The 27,213-nt window shown below is 38.4% G+C and overlaps 1 protein-coding gene across 1 annotated transcript; it reads left to right on the top strand.

The window, feature by feature from the left end:
* The first annotated feature begins 1,090 nt into the window (after window positions 1-1,090).
* CASP2 (caspase 2) lies at window positions 1,091-23,064 on the top strand. The gene is made up of 11 exons (XM_060762662.2): window positions 1,091-1,275; window positions 5,680-5,830; window positions 6,488-6,655; window positions 7,963-8,044; window positions 11,361-11,455; window positions 12,677-12,853; window positions 13,300-13,428; window positions 13,758-13,848; window positions 18,088-18,237; window positions 20,004-20,113; window positions 20,444-23,064. The coding sequence occupies exons 2-11, from the start codon at window positions 5,681-5,683 to the stop codon at window positions 20,576-20,578; spliced, it is 1,287 nt and encodes a 428-aa protein (XP_060618645.1). The 5' UTR covers window positions 1,091-1,275; window position 5,680; the 3' UTR covers window positions 20,579-23,064.
* Window positions 23,065-27,213: the final 4,149 nt, after the last annotated feature.

Here is a 27,213-nt window from a genome sequence, read left to right as displayed (position 1 = left end):
ACATCAACAATTCACTCAGTTTTTTAACACGATCGTGAGGTCAGGAGTATTGTGCTCCAAAACTCTGTCTGTCTGAGTTTGGAAGTACCAGAGTAGTTTGACGTGTTCATTTTCTGTAACTTTTTCAGGCTTGTGATCCCACAATTTCTTTGTTGCAGGCAGATGGTATTGGTGGAACAAGTTCCAATGAATCATCTGAGTAATGGTGTTGTGCCTCTGCTTATAGTCTGTCTGTGCGATCTTCTTGCAGCAGCAGAGGATATGATCTATTGTTTCATTTGCTTCCTTATTATCAGCAATGTCTTTTTGCACTCTTTGGGCCCCTTCTACACTTCCATATAAAATCCAGATTATCTTCTTTGAACTGGATTATATGGGAGTGTAGACTCATATAATCCAGTTCTAAACAGATAATGTAGATGATCTACTTTGATAATCTGGCAGTGTAGAAGGGGGTCACAGTCATTCAGATTACTGAGCGTCCCTTCTACACATGTATAGAATCCAGATTATCTGCTTTGAATTGGATTATATAGGAGTGTAGAATCATTGAATCAAAGAGTTGAAAGAGACCTCATGGGCCATCCAGTCCAACTCCCTTGCCAAGAAGCAGGAATATTGCATTCAAAGCACCCCTGACAGATAGCCATCCAGTCTCCGTTTAAAAGCTTCCAAAGAAGGACTTATATAATCCAATTCAAAGCTGATAATGTGGATGATATGTTGTGCTCGGCCCTGAGTCCCCTTCGGGGTGAGAAGGGCGGAATATAAATGCTTTAAATAGTGATGATGATGATCTGCTTTGATACTATGGATTATTTGGCAGTCTAGAAGGAGCCTGTATTTACTATCGATGAAACCATTTTCTGAGAGATGTACGGAAAGCATGAAGGGGCACTACAAAAAGCTGAGCAACTTTCGCGAAAAACCACGCATGCGCAGAACACACCAAAAAACCCCCAAGGCGTATCCTTGGAGGTCCTTTTCAATCAAAAATGGCTGCTATGAAGGTTTTTTTCACAGTCTCTTTCTCGCGCAGGCGCACAGAGAAATAGCATAGTTGCGAACCACGTGACCCAGCGCCGTCCTCGCCCCCGCCTCTCGCCCGCCCTTTACTTTCGTCGGCGACTTGGCAAGAGAGAGAGGAGTTTAGGCGGGAAAACGGCTCGCGCGCCGAGGCCGAGGGGAGGGGGGAGGAGGAAGGAGGAGGAGCTCGCGCCTCAGGGGCCTAGGCCTTCAAGGACGCCCCGAAGCGCCTCAAGTGCCATCGAGCGAGTGAGTGGCTGCTGTTACTATTTCCTTCGGGCAGAAAATGACAGGAGTGACTGTGGTGGGAGAGGGGAAGGGAACCCCGAAATAGGGAAGGCCTCCCTTTCCGTGGGGGCGGGCCTGGAGCGCCCCCGGAAGGCAGAGTTTCCTGTCAGGCCTGACAGGCGCGGATGACCAAGGGCCTCCCTCAGCCACCCTTCCTTCCTTCCTTCTTTGCATTCTCATTCTAACGCAGAGAACCCTGCAGTGATCACCCAAAAGTCTAGTGTGATTTATTGTTGTTGTTATCGTGAAGAAGGCTGAGAGGGGACATGATAGCCATGTTTATATGTTTGAAGGGATGTCCCATTGTGGGGCGGGGGGGCAAGCTTAGACTTAGGCCCTTTCCACACAGCTGAATAAAATCCTACATTATCTGCTTTGAACTGGGTTATATGGCAGTGTGGACTCAGATCACCCAGTTCAAAGCCGATATTGTGGAATTATCTGCCCTTGGACACAATGGAGTAATTGGTTTAAATTATAAGAAAAGAGAGTCCACTCAAACAATAGGCAGAACTTCCTGATAATGAGAGTTGTTGGGCAGTGGAATAGGCTGCATCAGAGGGTGGTGGAGTCTCCTTCTCTGGAAGTTTTTAAGCAGAGGCGTCTGGCCATCTGTCGGGAGTGCTTTGATTGTGTGTTCCTGGCCGACAGGAGTTTGGACTGAGTGGCATTTCTGGTCTCTTCTAACTACAATTCTAAGGCAGGCCTGCATAATCTATGGGTGTCCAAATGCCCTTCTACGCAACCATGTAACCCAGAATATCAAGGCATAAAATCCCATAATATTGGCTTTGAACTGGATTATCTGAGTCCACATGGCCATATATTCCAGATCAAAGCAGAAAATGCGGGATTTTATTCAGCTGTGTGGAAGGGGACCAAGTGTTTTGGACTGCAGTGTGTGAAGTCTCCTTTAGAGATTTTCAATCAGAGTCTGGATGTTCATCCCCAGACTCCAAGGCAGCATCTTCCACTGCCAAACATCTCTCACCATCAGGATGTTTTTCCTCATGTTTAGTTAATGGTCAAACATTGGGAGTGCTTTGATTGTGTGCTCCTGCAGGAGTTTGGACTGGATGGCTTTTCTGGTCTCTTCCAACTTTTACAATTCTATAAAGAGCCAGTCTAGTGTAGAGTTTTGAGTATTGAACTTGTGTACATAGCTTCAAAAAAGGAGGAAGGAAGGGGGAGAAAAATGTGGCTGCACCTTTAAGACTAGTTTTTATTTTTACATAAGCTTTTGTGTATATAAATCAGGCATAGGCCAACTTTGGCTCATGCCTGATATAAACCCACTTCTTTGGGTGGAGTAGCTAATGGTATTTAGTGTTCAGGCATTAAACATATTTATACAGTTGTGGGAATGCGATAGACTATAATAGGATTCAGAAAGGGGCATATTTTGTCCCTTCCCTTAAGTTTTCTAAGGGCTGGGTTCTTCAGAACTTTACAATGAACTTTCCAGGTTCTTCAGGACTTTACAATGATCAGTTCATGGTGATGTGGGGAATCAGTAAATCTCTTTATCAAAAGTCAGTTTCCCAGGATTCAAAACTTTAGTTATATTGCTTTTTTATATATTCAGTAGTCAGGAGTCTTGTATTAGTATTCAGTGAACCCTTGGTATCTGATGGGGTTTAGATCCAGGATTAGCATACCCCCACTCCAGATAAGAAAATCCATCAATTACCAAATCACTTTGTATATAGTAGTATAGCAAAATGGTGTCGCTTATATAAAATGGCAAAGTAATGTTTCCTTTTGGAATTTTTCAAGAATACATTAAAGTTGCGAATGAATGAGAGGCCATGTAGTCATTGTCTTTGTTTATTCTCCTGGTATTTGGTTTAAATTTGTGAATATCATTCAATCCAGCAGTTTCTCTTATTAGTTTCCCTTGGTAATTTTATTGTTCAGTGACTTAATCCTGTAAAGCCCTTACTGTCTGTCCAAGAAGGTTGAAATGTTCTGCAACTGGTTTTTGAGTACTGTATAGCCATTTGTAAGGTCAGATTTGTTGACTATGCAAACTAGTGCTCAAGGGTGGTATCCGGTGTCTGAAGGGCCACATATCCTCCATCTCTCTAATAGAGAATACGTGTTGGGGTTATTTTGTTAATAATGGGAAGCAGACAAATCATATTTAGGGCTGTACTAATTTACAAGCATATGTTGCTAGAAATTTTTGTGTAGCCAAGTCATAATTAGCTGTCCTGAGTCCCTCTTTGGAGGCGAGGACGAGATAGAAATAATCCTAATAAATTAATAAATACATACATACTAAGTTCCTATGTCTTTTCAAATAGCCTCTATTGTAGCAATAAATGCATTTAGGAATGTGTCTACTGTAAAGAGTGCTTCCATCATTTTGTCATTCCCAATCAGGAGACCAGGCCATTCAATTTTAGCTTTAAATGTTCCAAGGAAAGAGATGGTTTGAGCCTGCAGTTGCTATTTATGAACATTATTGAAAACTTCTAAAATAGACAGTAGAAATTATTAAATATTTATATAATTCCAACACAACCAATGACTATGAATGAGAGACCTCAGAGAGCCCTGATCATCAACTCCCCTGCATAGATTCTGGAAACTTGGGACCATGGCTTCCTAGATTGCCCTAATCCACCTATATTGTGGTCATCCTCTTTTCTTCTTGTATTCTACTTCACACCTTCACCTTTTCCAGTGATACCATTTAGAGAGTTTGGAGTGATTTATTCTATGACCCAAGGATTTGTCTTTAGCTGTCCATGATATCTGCAGAATTCTTCTCCGGTACTGTTTTCAAAAGTGAGTTGATCTCTCTGTCAGCTATCTTCACTTGCAACCCCATTGTGTCAGCTTTCACACTCATGTGAAAAACTGAGGCTTGAATAATTCTGATAATATGGTCCTTTTTCAATATAAAATATTTTTTGTTGCTACTACGTATTTTAGACACCATGCTTGTCTACTTTCCAGTAGCTGAAGTTCTTTGGTTAATGTGCATGTAAATTAAAAACTTAAAATAAAAATTAGAATAAAACAATGATGGCAAAGCAACTCATCATAATAATAAAATCATCTGCAAGGGACAAAAACACAGCAATATGTAATAACCAAAATACATTTAGCATAAAAATAGAATAGTGCAGAGATCTGAAACAAGACTGGAAAAATTGTAGGTTACATCTAGCCTCAAAGGATATTTTGTGAGGGTTCCAGTGTTTAAAAATGAATTCAATAAACAGAAATCTCTTTGCCATCTAGAGACGAATATGGGCAGTTTTGTCATGTTTCAACGACCACTGCTTTTTACAGTTTGGGGAACCTTTTTCCAAAACCAGACACAATTTGTGGCTTAGTTTCCAGCTCAAAACAAGGCCTCTCCCTGGCTTAATTTTTTTTTCAATTTTTGGAATTTTTCTGGAATAAAATAGGCCAAAAAGGACGCAAAATGGAGAAATGATTTTTTATAACCCTGGAGGATGAGGGAGGACATTTTGTTCACTTGCAAATACACATCCCATTCTAAAAATATGGGGGTGAGTGGAGTTGAGATTTGTGATCTCACTGGTTATCTGAAAAATATTAGTAGTTCTGCCCCCCCCCCCCCCCCCCATATTGATGTAGGTGGGGAACATCGGAAAAGAGCCTTTGTTGCTTGAGGTCAGTAAATCTGGCAGAAGACACTTCAAGATAGTTTGGCTCAACCATTTAAGACATTATAGGTTAAAGCCAGACCTTTGTCATGTATGGAGGCTGGAAACCTAACCCAAACTGACTGCCACTTTCTACAGATGATAAATTACCACCACAATAGTTACACTAATCATCCTTTTTTAAAAAATCTCATTAGCAGGAAGTATCTGGTAACTAGATTAATAACAAAATGGTTTGCTTGTTTTTCCTCTTTCGACCAGCTGGCTTCACTGGCTGGCTATGAGTGATGCAAAGTTGTAAATAAAGGAGTAGAGAGAATCTGTGGTTAGTCCTCAAAAAGATTATTAACAGAAATGTATATTTACAAAAAAATATTTGTTGTAGAATAAAGAACCATCTAAAAGCTAGTTTTCCCCCAATTTATCATTTTGCAATACTCTCTGCTCTATTTCAATCAAAATGTTATGTTTCTGGAATTCATAATAGATACGTCACTTCTTCCTCAAGGCTGTATGCTTAATTTGAAAATAGTCTCAAAAACTCTGGGATAGGTTACTTCTTCATAAATATTTGTAGAACTTTGGCCCCCAAAAAGTTATGAACTAAATGTTGAAATATATACCTTTGTATTGTCTGTTCTACATTTTAAACAACACAGCAGATTATGGAGTATGTAGAGAGTAAATGTCGTCTTTGCATTGTGATTTGCTTTATCTCCAGGATGCTGGGTGTTTGTGGCATGCAGAAATGCCATCAAGAGGCACTGAAAAAGAACCGTGTATCCCTGGCCAAACAGCTAGTACTAAAGGAATTGATGGAACATCTTATAGAAAAGGATGTTATAACCGAAGAAATGATGGAGATGATACAGGTATTTGTTGTTTTATAAATAGTTGGAAATAATTTTTTAGGTAACCAGAACTGTCTTCTTCTTAAATATAAATTATTTTGCTTAAAGTTCCAAAATATTCCTGTAAATCGAATGAATGCAATATGCTATAGCATAACATTACTTTGTACCCTTGGTATCTAAGGGTTTGGTTCCAGCATCTCCCATAGACACAAAAATCCATGGTTGCTGGAGTCCCAGCATATATAATGGCATAATAAAATTGAATCCATTTTATCAAATGGTAGAATCAAAGTTTGCTTTTTAAAATTTCTTTTCGAACGTTTTAAGATGGGGATACAGAATCCATGGATATAATCTAAATTGTAATAATCCAAATTGTAATAATGCAGAATGTTGGTGAGGTATGATATTTCCATTTCCAAACAAAGGGGATGCCAAATTCTTTAAGCATTTATATATACATCTGCATGTACCCCCATGTATGTAGACTATTTTGTGTTTTGCTTGTTCAGCTGCTTTTTGGATTAGACATCCTGCCCCTCTGAATTTAATATTTGCTTTTCATTTTCATAGGAGACTTACATATGTTGTTTGTAGAGTAGACAAAGAAGACATTGTGAAGGAAAGAATTTGGTATTCTTTTGAATTCTATTTATATTTTCTGCATTGATTCAGGCCAAGGCTGGGAATTTTAGCCAAAACATCGAATTTCTGAATCTTCTTCCTAAGAGGGGCCCCAAAGCCTTCTCAGCCTTTTGCGAAGCTTTAAGGGAAACCAAACAACCTCACTTGGAGGAAATGCTTCTGAGCTCTGTCTCCAGGCACCGCAATGGGATTGCAAAGGTAAGAGATTAAGATTTAATGGAAAAGTTTAGTGAATTTGTCTTGAGGAGAAAGAGAGAAGAGGTAGACAACCACCAATTGGTCAGTATGATCCAGTATCAGGGAAGATTTGAAAATGGATGATTAAATAGTCAGTCTGTGAACGTTTAGAAATAAATGCTGCAATTCACAAAAAACAGTTTGGGTTTCTCAAAAGCAAGCCATGTTTGCTTGTTTTTGTAGCATTGCAAGCTGTGATCGGGAATGCTGTGAATATTGTGCATCTTGATTTCTGACAAGATCTATGATGATATTCTTGTGGAGACATTGTTCAAATATAGGGTGGATTGTGTTATAGTTTGATGGGTTTTTGCTGGTTGACGGAATAAATACAAAAAGTGCCCTACACATCATTCTGGAAAGAAGTGAAAAGTAGGGCATTATAGGGTTCTGTCCTTGGCTCACTGTTAGTCAGAATCCTTTTTAAATAACCTGCACGAACAATGACTGCATGAGGATGACACCAAACTAGAATGGGTAACTAATACTAGAAATAGAACTAAAACATGATCTGTGTTCAAGGATCATGGGCAGCTGCAAACACAGGCCTTCACATGTTATGTTGTCAAGGTTATATCAGTCAGTCTGGTTGACTATTCAGAAATTCAGTGAATTCTGCTTAGAAACATTGGTGGTTTTCAAGACTTCCAGTTATTCTGATACACCTCAGCAGATAAATGTAATGGTGTCAGATCACTGTTAGAATTGCATTCCACATTTCAGATATTAAGAATAGGGAATATCTTATCGATCATATGAATTGATTGATCTGGTTGTCTTACTTTTCTGTGGATGAAAAATACTTCTCTTGCTCACCTACTTTAAAATGTTAATTCGGAATTAATATTCCCCTTTCGATTCTGGCCAAGAAAATTTATAAAAATAAGATAACATTATTTTTAAATACTCAAAGGAAAAAAACAAAACCCAAACCCAATGTTTTGTCAAACTGCAGTGGAAAGGCAAAGCATCTGCATTGAAACTACGTTAAGGATACACAAAGTTCATACACTTGGTTCTTCTATAGTCCGATTGTGCAAACATATATTCGTATGTGTTTGCCTTTTATGTTTAGAATCCACCCTGAGTCCCTCTGGGGAGATGGGGCAGAATATAAATAAAGTTGTTGTTATTATGTGTTTAGCCATCACGTAGGCCAATTCAATTTTCTCCATTTTTGTTGGATTCTCCATAGCTAATGACAGTTATGGTTTGTTCTTGTTGAAAAATTATGTTTGAATTTTGTCATCTTTTATGCTTTCTCTCAGTTGAGTCATAGCAGTGAAGAACCTCTGTCATTTCCTGTGCCTGAATCCGGTATCTTGCAAAAATGGCCTCGTTGGAATCCTGGTAAGTTTTATGTAGAATGTGATTCTATCAGTTCATATGTCTTTTAAAAATATTATCTCGTTTTTAAAAAGTAGTTTTGCTCAGGTTATTAGGAAAAGAAAGTACCATATTTCTTTTTAGATTTAACCACCAAAGGGTGTTGTTTTAAAACATGTTACTAGGTAAAAACAAGAGACCATGGTCAGAGCTTGTATCATTTCTTGCTTTTGCTCTGCTAACCACTGGACAACAATTTTTCAGTTGTTTATTTAGAATGTCTTTGTATGTTCTTGATATCTGCAGACTCTTTTACATATTAGTGAATAGCTTTTTCCAAATATATGATACAGGCGCATGTTAGATGTAAAGACATAACCATTTTAGTATGTCACAGTGTTTATAATAGGATTGGCTAAAGTGGAATTCTTTCCCAGCACAAGCTTTGTTTTATTGCTTACTTTAAACATGCTGCTTTAACCCAATACTGAAAGTCTGTGTTCTTTTAGCTATCTCCTTCATTATTTTGTCAGTACTGCTAATAAGCTTCTAACTAGTCAAAGGGTGAGAAAGAAAAGAAGGGCTCTCTCTGTGTGTGTGTGTGTAAAAATCTTTGTAAAAATTGCATTTTTGCAAAACGGAGACAGAAACACATAGTATTCTGGATTCAATTATATGCATTTATGCACTTTAATGTGCACTAGCTTTGTGATTTTTTTTGTGAATGTCAGAGGCATTGTTTTAATTTAGTTCAATGCTATATATTAGGGAGCTGGAGGAAAACTACATGAGGGGGCAGATTTCTATGGAGAAGTCATCTCCCAGATAACCACAACCCTGTGATACATGTTCCTCAAAAGTTTATTACTCTCTGCTTTAACTGGATGAAAAAATATACATTATGTAAATGATAAAATAAAGTGACATACTTTGGAGTTGCATGTCAGAAATCCTCAAAGTTAAGTATCTGCCACAGTTGTTAATTATTATTTTGAAATACAGGCTCTCTTGGACATTTGGGCTGTATGGCAAATTATTTTGTAGCACCCCTAGACAATTATTTGGAAAAAAATTGTTTCTTTGTGTAAGATGGTATCCTCAATGAAGTCATACAGTGAAATAGTATTGCAAAATAGAACCTTGTTTTTATCCAGGTTTAATAGCCATTTGAATTTTGCTGATCTTTTAGAGTTACAAAGTTTATTTATTTTGTGTCAAAAGCATTGCATAAGCTACAAAGTGTCCTGTTGCTATTAACCAATTCTATGCTATTTTATGAAATTTTATTTTTACTAGTAATGAATTATTCTGTGTGTTTATTATTAGATTCTAATAACAATAGTTATAATACAAAAATAATAACAAAATTAGAAGTCGCTCTGTTTAGATGTCCTGCATAGATTTGATGTGTTTATTTTCAAAAATACATTAGTTTGTTTCACAAACCTCTAAAGACAGAAGAATCTGGAACAACCAAAATAATAAGAATTCTACACGAATATTAACTATAGCCATTCCATGAATAGATTAACTAGACTATAATAAAACTTATTTGTATTTCAGATGTCATAAAATGCTTTTTTTGTTTTTGTTGTAACTTTAGTACATTTGGGCTTCCAAAACGTTTGAGAACATTGCATTATTCTAAATTAAGGAAATACTTCATACTTTCTGATTTATTTATTTTTTTGGCATTTGAAATTTTGCTTTTCAGAACATTGAAGAAAAGCCCTCTTTAACGGATTAGCCTACCTTATAAATTTGGTGTACAGGCAGTGACAGGCCTGTCTTGGAAAAGCTAAGGAGAGCAGGGGGGAGGTGCAATCAGGCCGCTTCATAGCTGGAAGTGCAGTCTGTTTGTCTGATGAAATTGGAGGGAGTTGCTTAGCATCCTGAGATGGGTGGAACCAGAGTGAAAGAAAGTGCTGTGCAGCCAGAGTTTAGTCAGTGAGAGTTTGGAGTTTGAAGTGGGAGTTAGAGTTTAGGAGATTTGAAGGGGAAGGAAGGGTTTTGGGAACTGTTAATTAGAAAGATACCTCTTTGAGGAAAATAGTAAAAGTCTTCAGGAAGAAGGGTTAAGAAATATAGCGAGCCTCTATAGTTTTAGAGAGCGGTTGAAGCTTCAGAGAGAGAGAGAGAGAGAGAGAGAGAAGATTCAAAAGGTTTAAACAACCTGTGTGTATTCCCGTGTGTGGAACATTGAATCTCATGTTATAGAACTATTCACTATACAAGTAAAACCTGACAGATTATTGAAACCACTATGGTTCTTTACTGTTCAATAGCAAAATAAACATCATATTCTTGTTTTTATTTCACCTGAAGAGTTCACCTGAAGAGTTGAACATTCTACCAAGTAGGTGGCTTATGGACTAATAAATGGTGGCAGCAAAAGAAACCTCAATAATTAATTGGTGGCAGCAAAGGAAAATATAACACACACACATATATACACATTACAATGTTATATTTTCCTTTGCTGCCACCAATTAATTATTGAGGTTTCTTACATATACTTATCTATATAAATAAAATTGTAATGTTTGTTTGTGGGATTAGCATAACTCAAAAACCACTGGGTGAATTGACACCAAATTTGGACACAATACACCTATCAGACCAACAAGTGACCCTCACTCATAAAACACTGAAAAACACAGTGGAAGAGACTAAAAAGCCAAAAAAATAAAACATACATTACAACGCATGCGCATAGCCACAAATACACATATACACAAATATATATACAAACAAAACACAGACTGAGCCACAGCAACGCGTGGCAGAGGACAGCTAGTGTGTGTGTGTGTGTGTGTGTGTGTATGTATGTATGTGTATATAATAGCATCACCCTGCCCTGTCTTGTGTATACCCTTGGCCACTCTTGTTGGTTTTCTGCACTCTCATTCTGAGTTTTCAGCCCATTCTCTCTACGACAGTGGAATCTGATCTTTACCAAGAATAATTTGCCAAATCTCTGGAAAGAGGAATAGTTTCACATTTTTTTCACAGTCACAGAACATGTCTTTTTGTGGAATATGGGACATCAAACTAGATAGCCTTATTGAGGGACAGGGGATTACACATATGTTCTTCAGATTTCATTGACATCTTCCATTCTTTTTGTTTTGCACACACCTGATAGATGCCTCCTCATTGAAACTCTTATTTATTTACTCTTAAATAAAGTATATAATCAATATACTCATTGGATAAAGATTAATTAGAGTCAGAAGCTCATATCTCTAAAATTTTGTAAATGCTGGATTTAAAACTATATAGAAACTGTATGTGATCTATTGCTATTTGCTTATCACTTGCTGATTTATGTCTTCGGCAGAACCAATGGAACATTCTTTGGATGATGGAGATGGACCCCACTATCCTCAAGTTATGCCATGCACCCCAGAATTCTATCGTACTCATGAGCAGCTGGTAAGTAGCCTAAAGGGTGGAAATTGAAGGATTGCTCCTCTATACTTCCAACAAATATAACATGTTTTATTTGCGGTCTGCAGAAAACAATTTACAAACAGGCTGTGTGAAAGACGTGTTGGCTCAGAAGAACATATTTTTCTTTCTCATGCAGCCATAAAATGTCTGAGTAGACACATAATTCTGAAAGCCCAGACTGAGTAATGGAGACAATGACATGAATTTTTTTGTGCATGTTTCAACCTTTTTGAAATCTGTATTTCCTTTTCAAATCTATGTATATTCTCTCTGCAGAACATAAACTTTTCACAATCATTTGCCTTTTACACACCTAGGCCAGGCAGAAGTCATGTGATGCTTCGATTTTCTTATAGAATAGTTGGATTTCTAGTTTTTCTAACTACTACTCCCTTTGTCTAGCCCAGGTCAGCTCTCTTATTCTTCTTAAGTGGAACAAATATTGAAAACTTCCATTGCCCATGATGAGTTCTGAAAGTAATGCCATGAGCAACATTCCAGCCATTTGATTTTAGTGTTTTAGTGTTATCTTCTCTTGGCTTAGGCCAGTGGTTCTCAACTGTGGGCCCCCATATGTTTTGGCCTACAACTCCCAGAAATCCCTGTTACCAGCTGTTAGGATTTCTGGGAGTTGAAGGCCAAAACATCTGGGGACCCACAGGTTGAGAACCACTGGCTTAAGCCAAATATGATGCTACCATTTGGCTAGAATATTACTTCCATTTCTCAGTCAACAAATTAAAGCTCTTTAAAGAAACATTGCATTTGAAATATGGCACTGCTATATATCAGTGATTAGCAAATTGTAGTCCTCCAGAGTTTCTCTGATTATCAGCTGTTTTATGTGATTGGAATTGTTTTACTCTAGTCTGGTTGGAATAATCCTTTATTAATATGTTTCCCTTTTGGGTGGAAGAAGTCTGTGACCGTCTTTATTATTAGTCTGTTCTGTTGTTTGGGTGAAAGATGTATGTGACATTCTTCTTCGTTATTACTCTGTTGTTGTTATTGTGATTATTATTATTTCTGCCCCACTTTATCTTTAAAAAAGAGACCCAAAGTGGCTAATACTAAAACAAGGCAAATATAGTGGTGTATGTTTGCCTAAGTACACCAGCATTTTGGCTGCAAAATATTTATGTCTTCCCTGTTCTTGTTTAACATACATAAAGGGAAATGGAATTCATTAACTGTCTTTCATAGGCATACAAGTTGAAATCGCAACCAAGAGGCCTAGCACTTATACTTAGCAACATTCAGTTCAACAAAGAGACAGATCTGGATTTTCGTTCTGGTGGAGATGTTGACAATGCTGCCCTGCACGTGCTCTTCAAACACCTTGGGTACCAAGTGGTTGTTCAACAAAATCAGACTGCACAGGTGAGAGGAGGGGATATTGTAGGAGGTGTGGTTGTCCAGTACCTGGCTCTTGTCTGCAAAATCAAGGTTTCCTTTTTGGATGTTTATTTTGAATATTTTCAGGCTGTTTATGGTTGAATCCATGGATATATTTGTGGATAGGAGGGCTGACTGTAATTGCCCGCTGCCTTTCTTATTCTCAGAACAGCCTTCCTTAGTGGCCTTTCCACTAATAATAGTAATAATAATAATAATAATAATAATTCGTTAGCGTTGCTTCTACTTGTATTATCTCCCTTGGCCACCCTTCCCCCACTTTCAGAAATATGCATATTATGATCATGGATTCAAAAGCATGCGTGTATTTTATTTTATTTTTATTGCTTAGAACACAGTCAGTGACTTCTAAATCATAATGCAGGCAATAAAAATGATAGAGATGGCTGATTTTTATTTCTAATTCTCAGGAAATGAAGGAAGAATTGGAAATTTTTTCAAAGCATCCAGCTCACCGAAATGTCGATTCTTGCATTGTGTCACTCCTTTCCCATGGAATTGAGGGTGGAATCTATGGCATAGATGGCAAGCTACTTCAGGTAATTACATATATAAGGATCCTTGGCTTCTTGTAGAAGTATGATCCGGAAAGTGTAACATTTTAACCTATGTAAAGATTACAAGTTGCGATACCATGAGAAAATACACTAGAAAATTGGATTCGGTAGATATGCCATGATGTGGAAAGTGTCATTGGCTCTTTATTTTTTACATTCCAATATAAATCTTCTTAGTCCAAGTTGCAGTAGAGGAAATAAAATATGACAAGGCAGACAAAATAAGAATAATTAATGGTGGATTTTATGGCTTGTGCTAGGTTTAATAATTTGCTTTAACAGCTTCTTTCTTACCTCATTTTTTTTCACAGCTGCAGGAGATTTTCAGGCTCTTTGATAATGCAAACTGTCCTAATCTTCAAAATAAGCCCAAAATGTTCTTCATTCAAGCTTGCCGGGGAGGTGAGTCATGCCAAGAGTGAGGGCGGGGAGGATATCTGTTTTTCACAAACACTCCCCTTTCTGCTCAGCTTGCGTTCATCTCTCCTCTTTGCTTCTCTCAGGTATAAGCGGAACCCACATTCACCTCCCTGCCTTGCTGTTGCCACTACCTCTGTCTGTAAGTGCTTCTCACTGTGCATGGCATGTGGTCAGCAATTTGCAGACCCTGCAGTACAAGAAAAGAGAGAAAAGGAGCTTTCTGATAATTCCCCATGTGTTGCATGTATGCAGTGTGGCAGCTAGCCTCTATTAATCACTGGCTAGCATGGAGATTTAATCTGCTTGCTCGAACTTTCTGGGCTACTCTTTTTTTCTTTGGTCTTTATTGTAGTGTTTTCCTATCTTTGTTGAATCTGAGTGGAATGATTAACACAGTACTGGCAGACTCAGCTTCCATGAAGTTCATCTCTGTACATAGGAGCACTACAGTGACATTGCACTTCAGATGTTGGCTATTCTGAAGTTTCTTGCATTCAGTTGAGGGCAAGGCAGTGTTGGGTTGTGGTTTTCCTGGTACCGTGGCAGAATCCTGTGACACTTAGCAGAGGGGGATTGATTGAACCCTCTACCCGTGATAGCCTTTCTTGCGTCTCCCCAAAAGGCTGAGCTGGGGAAGCTAAATGGCAAAAGGATTCAGCTATTTATTAAAAAGATTTTTTTTCACATATAAATACAGAAGTTGGAAAGCGTCATTTCTCAAAGTCAGAATAATGAAGATATGTGATTTGAAAATTGATCCTGCAAGCCTGAATTCTTGCCCATCCTCTGGTGTAGAAGATGGTAGCAGAATCACAAAAATTTTTTGTTGTCTTTAATCCTTTCAAGTCATGCTAGAGTATTATAAGTAAGATAATGTCAGTTACCACTTAATGCAGTGGTTCTCAACCTGTGGGTCCTCAGATATTTTCATCTTTAACTCCCAGAAATCGTAACAATTGGTAAACTGGCTGGGATTTCTGGGAGTTGTAGGCCAAACCACCTAGGGACCCACAGGTTGAGCAACACTGGCTTTATGGAATTTGAAAACAGGTTATCTGAGATCTCTTTGGTATTCCATATTTATTGCCCTGAGAAAGGATATAAAATAAGCATAATCAGACAAAGCACTTTGGGCAATTTCAGCGAATTAACCCCTCTTTTTTAACATGTTGAGACTTATTCTCTCCTTTTTCATTAGAGTGTAAGGTTACAGGACATATAGCATCAGTTCACAAGTACAAGTGAATATGTTACTTGAGCTTGAAATGATAAGTAATTGGATAGCGACATCCATGCATGTGTTGTAGTCTTTCTGAGTTGGGAGCTACATCATAAAGATGTGACCAAAATCATCTTGCCTTTTCAAAAAGAAATAACTTCTTAAGAAGTGTCTGATTTGAAAATTGCATAATTTCACCTAAGATTATGCATTGAGATCTCTGATGACATTAGCAATAGTTTGAGCTTTATGTGGAAGCTGACTAGATAACCTAATCAAATAGAAAATGTCTTCAACCTCTTCCCTGTATATTTGATGTATATATAGATCAGTCCTGTTCCTGTGTACTTAACAAAATCAGTGTTGTGTTCTGGAGAACTTAATGACATTGTATTTAGAAGTACATGCAGAGTGGTTGAGTCTACATTTTAATTTTGGAGTTGCTCCCTTATATGTGGACTATCAAAAACCGAAGCAAATTAAGCACAAAATATTTCAGTAAAGGTCTAGGTTGAGGAGTATATTGCTTCCAAAAACACTCAGGAATTTTATAGTCCCCAAGAGGCTGACAACAAATGACACAATAATCAAACTTTTTGTTCAGTAGACAGACTGGAATTGAAGAATAAGTTTATTTACTTTGGCAAGATCATAGAATCCTGTGCTAGTTTACTTCTTCCAATGAGAAGCCCCTCTTTCCTGCCTGTAGAAGTTTTCCCCAGAGAATATTCAACGTGTCTGCCAAGTTTGCATATGCCAGAGCAGATAACACTTTGAATAAGTGGAGCGAGGAGCCAGAGGACTATTGGGATGAGCTTTACTCCAGCCTTCAGACAAAGTTATTGTCTAAGAAATAAGACCACATCTGTTATATAAAATGAAATTACTGGTGTGGTCTTAACTGGCTTTTAGTCAGTACTTATGGCTTGGCAAATTAATTTAGTTTTATAAGCTGATTACCTTTGGAATGAAATGTGAAAATTAGATTTGATCTTGTGTCATCAGTGTCACACAATCTTGAGAATAACTAAAATAGTCCTGAGCTGATCTTCACTCCTTGCTGTGGCTTTTATAGGTATTGTTGATTTGTGTTTTCTAATACAAAAAGCTAGGCCGGATCACAGCTGTATCCATGGAGATCTCACCTGGCAAAATTGCTGTTCTTGAGTGAAAATTATGACTTTCTGTCTTCTTTATTACTGGTTCTTTTGGGGTTTGGGTTTTTTGGTGGTTGCTTGAAATACTATGAAATCCCAGAGAATACACATTTATCAATTGAAATAATTTCATATATTTTGTAGTTGTCAAGTGCTACAGCACAGATGTTTCCCATTCCCTTTAATGCAACACCTCTGAATGGCATATTATTGTATCTTGGAAATCTTCGGAGCATCTTAGAACAGTTTGAATGGTGACATGATTTTAAAATGGAGGTTGTTTATTATTGGCCTGAATTCTGTTGTGAGCCCCAACTAAAATAGAAGAGTTGAATAATTAAGGCTCGCCACTCAAAAATTAACATACTAGGTCTATACAAGATAAGATGAAATCAACAGGTCCCAAGCCACAGTACTCACCAAAGGTATATCAATACTTCTCACCATATTTTATTCCTGTACCTGCTTCTCCTTGCACAAGTTCCCATAATGAATACATTTAATATTACTTGATAATCTTTTTCTAACATTTTTCCTTCGTTCGTTTTTCCTATTTCTTTTTCCAGTGTGCAATATTTTGATGAAAGTACTTTGGATCAGCTTAAAACCTTTGTCACCCTAGGAAGCTCTCCTTTATTGTTGCTGCATGAATTTCAGAGTCTGATCTGAACACGAAAAAGTGTGGCTTGATGGAAGCATGACATTCTTGTTGTTTCTCTTGATCATTTGTATTTTCTAATTAATCCTGTCTCCTTTCTTCTCTCTCTCCCCATTGTATTTATGAAATTAAATTATGGTACAAATATCTTGTTATCTTGACAAATTAATTATGGTTACTTTTCAGTTTAATATTTCCTAGTGATTCAGAATAATCCTTTCAGCATGGCACATTGGCCTTTCATGATAATCAGCTAAGTAGTAGGTTCAGTAAAGATTGGATCATAGCCATCCTTTAGCAAAAGCAAGAGACAGAAGCACAGGCTTTTCTAGGCTAGATGTAGAGAGAGAAAATTCTAAACAGTAATTGTAAAATAGCAAGTCTTTGGCTGTTAAATTACATATGTATTCAGTATAAAAATAAAATCAGAAATAGTGATTGAGTTTGAAAAATTGCCTTTTATTAACATTAGAAGTGGGCAAAAAACACGCTGTGCCTATTAAAATAATTAAAAAGTGGAATCAGGACTTCTAGCTTATATTGGGATTTTCAGAAAACCTCCCCTGCTCCATGAGAATTGCAGCTTTCAGACTCATGCCCACATGTCCAGGCTAACTGAAATATTCCCCTGATTTCTGAAAGATGTCATTTTTGAATGCATTTAACTGGTTCTGTACATATAACTCAACCTGTATGCATATGACATGCAAGTAGTCAGTGAAGTTTGTGGTGTAATCATGCTGAAGTGAAATAACACATGGGTTCAGTTATATATGTGTATGTGAGAGAGATTTTAGTAAAATAGAAAAATATATTGGTGTCATTAATACTGAATGCAAATCTAATGAAGAAATTTGCCATTGAAAAATCTGCCTGACTCTTCCTGAAACAGAGGCTAGAGAAGATATAAAACCCATTTAGTGCTCACCTCTCATCAGTTAGATTCCAGCCATCTAAAACCTCCTTTAGCTTTTCTCTGATGGCTTATCATGGCTGTTCTTGCCATAACCATAATATATGCCTGGGCAGTTGATTTCATGTGTACCAGCAGTGGTTGATCAATAAGTATTTCTAAGAAAATTAAATGTCTAGGGACTCTGTGCCCTAGACAAATGGGTCATTTGAGCAAAAAATAATGTACTACTTACATTAAATTTATTTTTTAATTTTTTCTTTCATCCTGTTAGATGAGACAGACCGTGGAGTGGACCAAGTAGATGGGAATGATCGTGCAAGCTCTCCAGGCTGTGAAGAGACTGATGCAAACAAGAAAGAAAATCCCAAGCTGCGACTTCCCACGTGTTCTGACATGATCTGTGGATATGCTTGTCTGAAGGGTATGTTGGATATAAATATAAATGTTCTTTCTGTTCTCTTATCTGAGAACTTTTATAAGGTTCTAACTGAGTTGCTGTACCTCTTCTTTGGTCATTTTTTTTGGTTCTGTGACTTGCTTTATTTCATAGAACCCTAGAGTTGGAAGAAACCCCCAGTCCAGCCCCCTGCCATGCAGGAACATATAATCAAAGCACTCCCAACAGATGGCCATCCAATCTCGGCTTAAAAACCTCCAGAAAAGGTTTTCCTCCCAGGAAGCATATTCCACTATATGTTTAAGTGGAATCGCTTTTCTTGCCATTTGAATCCATTGCTCCATGTCCTACTTTCTAAAACAGAGATTCTTAAACAGTGAATTCTGACCCCATATGGAGTTGCTGCAACTAAATGTTGGGATCCTAAAATATTTGGAAACAATAAAAGGTTTCTCAATGTCGCCTAGTGGCTGTTTTAGACATTTACAGGAATCTGTTAGCAACAATGTGTAGTGTTATAGTGGACTGAGCAACAAATGCTTCAGCTGTATTTTAAAAAAGGGAAAGTTTGCATGCCTTTTAAGCAAGGCTTGCAAATACTGAAATATTTTCAGTTTCAAAAATATATCTTCAAATTTTGATTTAAAAAACTTGGGTTCATAAACTATCTCAACTGAAATAAAAAGATCGGTCATCAACATCAAGAAGAAATTACCTAATTATTAAGCAACACAGATTTAAGCTTCCAAACCATTGATGAATTTGGTTGCCCTTCTCTGGACATGTTCCAGCTTGTCAATAACCTTCCTGGATTGCAGTGTCCAGAATTGGACACATCGTTCCAAATGAGATTAGACCAAAGCAGAATAGTGAGGGACTACAATTCAGTCAGGAGTCTATGCTCAGAATCACATTAGCATTTTTAGCTGTCGCATCGCACTATTGACTTATGTCCAGCTTGTGGTCTACTTAAGAATCCTAGATCCCATTAACATGGACTGTTTTCAAGCCAAGTGTCCCTCATCCTAGAGCTGTGCATTTCATTTTTATTGATTAAATGTAGTGATATACATTTTCCCCTGTTTAAATTCATTTGTTAGTTTGGGCCCAGCTCTCCAATCTGTTAAAGGTCATTTTGGATTATGCCTCCCAGTTTGGTGTCATCTGCAAATTTGATAAGCATGCCATACTCCAATTCATTGATCAAGATAATGAATAGCATTAGGCCCAGAACAGACACCAGTGGCACCCCACTGGCCACGTTTCTTCAAGTTGAGGAGGAGCCATTAGTGTTCAGTTAGCCAAACAATTCTCAATCCATTGTCGAAGGCTTTCATGGCTGGAATCACTGGGTTGCTGTGAGTTTTCCGAGTTGTATGGCCATGTTCCAGAAACGTCGTCTCCTGACGTGTCATCCACATCTATGGCAGGCATCCTCAGAGGTTGAGGGGTCTGTTGGAAACTAGGCAAGTGGGGTTTATATATCTGTGGAATGTCCAGGGTGGGAGAAAGAACTCTTGTCTGCTTGAGGCAAGTGTGAACGTGGCAAATGGCCACCTTGATTAGCATTTTATCACCTTGCAGCTTCAAAGCCTGGCTGGTTATTGTGAACAAAGATAATCCTTTGTCCACTAACAAACAGTAGCACTGTCTAGCCCAGATTTTGCTATCTTCTTTGTAAGAATGGGGAACCTTATCAAAGGCCTTCAGCACATTCCCTTCATCTACCAAGCTTGTAACTCAGTATATTAAAAAAGAGATTGGATTTGTCTGACTTTATTTCTTCACAGGTACAGCTGCAATGAGAAATACCAAGCATGGGTCTTGGTATGTGGAAGCTCTCACTTCTGTGTTTGCCGAAGACTCTAGGCATATGCACGTGGCTGACATGCTTGTGAAGGTAAGCCAGTGCACACGATCCATTCTTTCTTGTGTCTGTCTAGCATCTTGCTGGCTTTACATTCAATGAGCTGTCATAACTGACATCACATTGTTTCGCTTTCTCCAAGACAATTTGGGGCTCATATATGTTCAGGAGAAGGAGTCAGAATTAAATAGCATTGTTCTGTTCCCCCAAATTGCTTTGGGGAAGAATGATCTAACAAAAGTGGCCCTGTGAATGAAAGGAATTGAACTGTCTTTTAATTTCAGTAAATCAGTTAACGTAAACGATGTGTTGTTTTTCACATCTCTAAGGATTTATTTTGTCTTGTCTTATTCTCTCTTTTAGGTGAACAGATTAATCAAGCTCCGAGAGGGCCATGCTCCTGGCACAGAGTTCCACCGCTGCAAAGAGATGTCAGAATACTGTAGCACTCTCTGCCAAGACCTTTACCTGTTCCCAGGATATTTTCCTGGGAATTAGCCCTGTCTTTTCCCTAAAGGGTGTACTTTATCTGGACCAAGCCAGTCTTCCTGTTGCGGTGGACAGAGTACAGCCATCTGTTATTTCTGAGCTCAACAAACTTTGCCAGCAGACTCAGGAGTGAGTGTTTCTAGAAGTTGTAAAACAACAAGAGGACTACACTTAGCTTTCACTTGCTCCGTTCAATTACCATTGAACCCCTTTTAAAGGTCTATGGTTGACTTTTCCTTTCTGGTGAGGGAAGCGTTTTCATTGATTTATAAGCAACTGCATGTAATATCTGCCGTGTTCTGTAGTTCTTCTGGTTTTTTAAAAATTGGGCATTTTTATCCTGACTTTTTTCAAAAGCAGCTTGCACCTATTTTAAAGATAAACATGGCTTACTAGGTCATATTTTTTATTCATAGTGCAGCATTCACTCTTGGATAGAACTTGGGAGATAGTGATGCCTGAAAGCCATGTTTACGTTTTATAATATTGGTCATCTGTTTTTTAACCAAAAATCAAGAGTGCTGAGGAGCACCTTAATAATTAGTATTTTGTGGATAAAAAGGAATGTTAAATTACATTTGTAATAATTTTATATAAAAAAGAAAAACGAAAACAAATATTTTTTTAAAAAAGAAAGGTTTTATTAATTTTTTTAAAAGATTTATATTTTATGTATTTGCCCATGCAGATGGGAGATTGGGTAATTGGGCTGAAAAAGATCGTTGCCTACAAAAATTAAGAATACATGCCAATAAAACTAGTTTGGAATTTCTTTCCCCAGTGCTAAAGTTATATTCCATCTTTGAGTAGTCCATCTATTGAAGATATGCATGCAATGTCAAGTTTGTTCAACATGACCATTATTTCTGTTTTCACAATATTCTTTGAAGATACTCATTATTATTGAGGGAATCTTTGCATCAGGGCTTTGAAACAATCATAACAATTTTTCCTTGTATATGTTACCCCTCCCCCCCCAGTAATACTAGGTTAAACATGCATAGGATTATTCTGACCATGTTGCTATTTTACAGGCAGCTCTTAATAGTAATATAGCTTGACATTTTTTTCTGTTATAAAAGTATGAGGGTCTTGTAGATTTTATTATAGACTAATGGAGTGATGCATTGGATTTGTTCTTTGTTGGTAAAGATCTAGCTCTTCTTTTTCAGTAAGCTACTTGGGTGCCATTCATCAGGCTTCTTACAACCAAACCAGATATTGGGATGTGTTCAGAGGCCCAAAGTTATAAATATTTATGTTCTTGCCCTGTCAGGTAGACATGTGCATTCGGGGAAACCTTGTCCTGTTTCATGTCCTGGCTTTCATTGTAAGCCTCCCAAAATTGGGAGGGTTGTTTTCGGTTCTTTTGTTTCAGGGCCTGAAAATCCAACCATTGGGGGGGGGGGGGGGGCTTCCCACTCACCTGCTCTCCTTCCCGGCGTGCATCCTTACCTGACACCTGCTGTTTCTACTCTAGAGTAAGAGACACTTGGCTATAGGCACTGGCAGGTGCAAGGGCTTTCTTGGCCAGCCTGCACTCCCCGCAACATGCATGTGTGGCAGAGTGTGCATGCCAATGCTAGTAGCCAATCTCCTCTTTCTCTACCCCACCACACATGCCTCGCTATACTCTTGAGAGTGTGTGTGTGTCGGAACGTGCAGGCGGGCATGCCCGGAGCGTGCCTGCAACCAAGCTCTGGACCTGCTTGCTTGCTTGCCTGCACACCCCACCAAACACACACACTTTCCAAGACAGGAAGGCAGGTTTACAAGCACATGAAAGCAGGCTTTCGTGTTGAGCAGATTTTTGTGTGGGGAAAGGGCTTCCTATTTCATGTTTCCAAAGAAACAGAAGACTAGAAACAGTAGGAATGAATTTCATGCACATGCACATGCCTACTGTGATGGTCCTTTGCCACCTTCTTAAGGCTGTAAATTGTGCAGTTGGACCATATACCATACTTGCAGGGTAGCAAGAGACATTTCTGGTTTAGGGTGGCCTCTTAAGGCTCCCACATTCATGAGCCAAAAATAGAAACATGTTAGAGTCTTCTCTTTATATTGGTGCTAGATGATTGTGTTAGTACTACTGCCTCCTATCTTGTTAAAGGAAAAGACCCAATTTTTTTCACTGCCATTTTTATATTGAACTTTTATCCATGTTTGTGTGCCAAAATGAAAAGCTGTATTTTCTGATAGCTGTGTCTCTTTTTGTTATCCCTTTCTTTATGGGTTCTTCAAGATTTAAAAAATATGTAGGTTGTGTTCAGAAACAAGCCTCTCAGGTCTATTGCCAGGGAACTCTGGTGTACTAGGAAATTCTTCAAAATCTTGATTTATCCTGAGAATTGAAATATTGTATAATTTTAAACGGTTGGGAAGTGTTTGAACTTTCTTCAAAACCTTGATTTATGCTGCAAATTGAAAATTTGTATAGATTTAAATGGCTGGGAAGCTTTGGAACTTTCTAAATAAATGTCAGTTAAATGAGAGGTTTTTTTTTTTCTCTTAATCCTCAAAACTGCCACATTAATTGGGCCAACTAAAATGCACACAATATATCATTTAAGCTTTTGAAGCTTTTGCTGACTTCATCAGACAAAAATGTGAGAAACCATATTGGAGAAGAAAAGCGAAAAATCACAAAGCTACATTTTGCCTCAGATGTTAGCTCTGTTGTTAAATGGTCTGAAGGGATCTCACTCTCCTTCTTTGCCATCAAATCTATTAGCAGCAACAAAGTAACTTCCCTTGAGATCCAGGCAAACTGTCTTTGCAAGACTGAACCCCCCCCCCCCCCCCCGTTAGACAAGTATAGATGCTGAATAGGTAAACCTTGCTGATCTTAGTCAGAATGAAAGAGTTTTACCTTTGTTAGTGATAGAAATCCTATTAGGTTCTAGTCCATTAGATCACTCTTGTTAAAAATTCACATTGTGGCAAAATTAAGTATCTTCAAATCCAGAAAGTACTGTATGTTTGGGTTAGCTGTGTTGGTGATGCTGAAGAGTATAACAAAATCCACAAAACACTAATACTTTTATTATTCACAGTTTTGGGGATTTTGAATTTGATTGGTCAACTAAACCTATCCTGTAGCTCTGTCTCCAAAGCATCTGTATTGTGTTTTATTTTGCAGATATTGCTGGAATCTAGTGTGGTTTACAGTGAGTGGATAGATTGGCCTTATCCTGATACTTCATGTGCAATGTCCCTATTGTCAGAGCCCCCAAAGCAAAGTAGTTTCTGCCCTGATGTAATCACATTTTTAAATGTCAAATGACCAGACAAAATAACTAAACTATAATGTGTTACATTATATCAGTGGTTCTCAACCTGTGGGTCCCCAGGTGTTTTGGCCTACAACTCCCAGAAATCCCAGCCAGTTTATCAGCTGTTAGGATTTCTGGGAGTTGAAGGCCAAAACATTGGGGGTCCCACAGGCTGAGAACCACTACACTATATGATAATAGCAGCAAGAACATTATATGCACAATTCTGGACTGGGAACCATTTCTAATCTATGTTTTAAAAAAAAGGAAAAGCTTTTATAAAAGGTGTCATAATTTAACCTGTTAGAATCTGTGTAGAGAATTTATAAATAATAAATATTAGGCCAGAAGGAAAAATTGAAAAACAATGTAATAGGAAGGAAGAATTGAATTATATATGAATGTCCCCAACTGAAGGGATGGGAAGTTACTAAATTGGGAGGAGAGCATAACTAAACACACATACTGTATAGATGTTAGGAAGCATTATATTGCTTCATGCATATATACATGTATATAGATCTGTTTCACTGTTTTTTATGAATATGTAAATTGAAAATAAAAAAACATTAATCATTAAAAAAATCCATGCTTACATGAAGTTACTGTTAAGATAGGTATCTATCAACATGATTGTATAGGGCCAGATATTATTTCCTCCATATAGCTCTCTGGCCCATATAATATTTATGGATTTACAGATTGCTTATTAAAACAGCTAAAGAAAAAGGTTAATAGTAGCCTCAGGTTTAAAGAGTAAGTGCTTTTGCAGAAATGTCAAGCAGACCCTGGTATCCTTAAGAAATCATTAGTTGGATTAATAGGTGAAAATTCAAAATAAAGATGCAATAATAATAGAGATAATGAGCTATTTCAATCATTATTATGGCTTGGCTGCCCAGGAGATATATTCACGGGTTTCGCGGTAAGAATACAGATATCATTTGAGTAATTACATTTTACATATGTTTCAGAAGTTCTAGTTCAAGTTCCTCCAAATGCTGTTCAATTAGAAGTCCTATATCCCACAACATTGGCTGCTCTGGCCATAGCTCATGGGAGCTGCAGTCCAATATCATCTGGAGGACCACGATTGATTTGTCCTTGGAAATATTTCTGATGAAATGATAACCCTTAAAAGAGGATATGTTAATATTAACAAGAAGGGATGTTTTGGTGGTACCCATCTGTTTTTGTATCGAATGGATTTTTCCAATTTTTCCTAAATTGTAATATTCTTTATTTCTGCCCTATGATAGGTTCAGAGAACAGTCAATCCTCAAGAAAAAAGCGTACTAAGAATCCCACACTTTAATGGTACAATTTGTTTGATTTAATAATAAGGATAATAATAATAATAATAATAATAATAATAATAATAATAATAATAATGGGATCACAAGCCTGAAAACGTTACAGAAAATGAACACATTAAACTCCTCTGGGACTTCCGAATTCAGACAGATAGAGTTTTGGGGCACAATACTCCTAACCTCATGATCGTGTTAAAAAACAAAGTATGGATTGTCGATGTTGCAATCCCAGGTGACAGCAGGATTGAAGAGAAACAACTGCAAAAGCAGACATGATATGAGGATTTAAAGATCGAACTGCAAAGACTCTGGTACAGGCCAGTCAAGGTGGTCCCAGTGGTGATCGGCACACTGGGTGCAGTGCCTAAAGACCTTGGCCTGTACTTAAACACAATCAGTGCTGACAAAATTACCATCTGCCAGCTGCAGAAGGCCACCTTACTGGGATCTGCACTCATTATTCCCCAATACATCACACAGTCCTAGACACTTGGGAAGTGTCTGGCGTGTGATCCAATACAACATCCAGCAGAGTGTCTGCTGTGGACTAATCTTCTTGTATTATTATTATTATTATTATTATTATTAATAATAATAATGTGTATTATTATTATATTTTAATATAAATATACAGTGTGAGATTTGGGAATTAAAAATACCAACTACGTCTTAAGACTATTTCTATATATTAAACCACTTTGTTTCCTCATTGCATATTATAGAATACACAGTTGGGCCTTTGGATCCAACTCCTTGCTATGTGTAGGATTGCTAACTAGAGTGTTCCTAAGGGGCATTTCAATCTATTTTTGAAGGAGACCCCATTACCTTTCTAGGCAGTTGGTTCCATTTCTGAACTACTTTTATGATGATAAAATAATACTAATATTCAATTGAAATCTGCCCTCATATAGTTTAAAGCCAGTGGACTAGTACTGCCTCCTGAGGCAACCGTGAAGTAATCTGCACTCTTCCTTGGGGGCAGTCCTTGAGGTATCTAAAGAGTGAGGCAAGATGGAGGTAGCAGCAGGACGCTGAGCTCCCAGAGCCCAGGACTGATTCTTCCACCAACTTAAAGGTCGGGAGAGTGCAAAATTCTCCCCAACAACGACAGAAGAAGTCGTGTTGGTAAATACCCTCAGGGGCATCTCTTGAGGGGTGTGAGAAGGGACAAAAGAGCCCCTTTGAGACACCCTGAAAAAAGCCCCCGAGGAACGACCGTGGGGAAGACGCCGGACAACAAGGACGGCAACAACCTTCTGCCTCATACAACTGACTAGACTAACTAAAAGGCATTCAAAATAGATAAAGGCCACAGAGGACATAAGGACGAATACAAGCAACACAAGCCAACACAAGCAACTTCGAGCAAACCCAGAGCTAGTTCAAATTACCGGCTCCACCAGGACGAGATTGGGCCCGCAGAGATGAGAGGTGTGGAGGAGAGTCGTGCGAACCGGGCGGGCAAGTAATGGCGGCAGCGGCAGCGGTTGGAGGGAGGCGGTGAGAGAAAGAAGTGAAGAAGCGAAGAGGTGAAGAACGCCGAAGGGATTCGGGCGCCGAGCACCGAACGACGGGACCTCTGCCTCCACAGAGCGCCGATCCCAACAACAGAGTGGCGGGCAGTAACGAAAGCGAAAGCCACAAGCTGCAAGCCACAAGCCGCAAAGTAAGGAAAACGCCGCAAACGGTCGAAAATTGGAGAAGCAGTGAGCGGGGAGGGAGAGAGGGAGAAACAACAAGAAAAATTCCCCCCAAGGGAAAAGAAAGAAAGGAGAGAAACAGAGCATAGAGTGGGGGAGAAGAGAGGAGAAGAGAGGGAAGAGAAGGAAAGGAAGAAAACAAGGCAGAACAGGCCCAGGGAGGCTGGCGGTGAAGGCTGCCTTAGGCAGAGAAGGCCCCCAGTCTCCCCAACACATAGCATCTACTAGCCGCCGAGTCTCCTCCTTACTCCCCCCCCCCCACCTCCCTGTCCCTCCTCCAGGGGACCGATAAAGAATAATAACTACTGCCCAGAAGCCTCAAACCTCGGGACACGGACCAGACGACAGAAAGG

This window comes from Anolis sagrei, chromosome 2, assembly GCF_037176765.1.
Source record: "Anolis sagrei isolate rAnoSag1 chromosome 2, rAnoSag1.mat, whole genome shotgun sequence".
In the NCBI taxonomy this organism is placed as follows: Eukaryota; Metazoa; Chordata; class Lepidosauria; order Squamata; family Dactyloidae; genus Anolis; species Anolis sagrei.
Note: the sequence above shows the minus strand (reverse complement) of the source record. Positions and strands in the feature narration are given on the sequence as shown.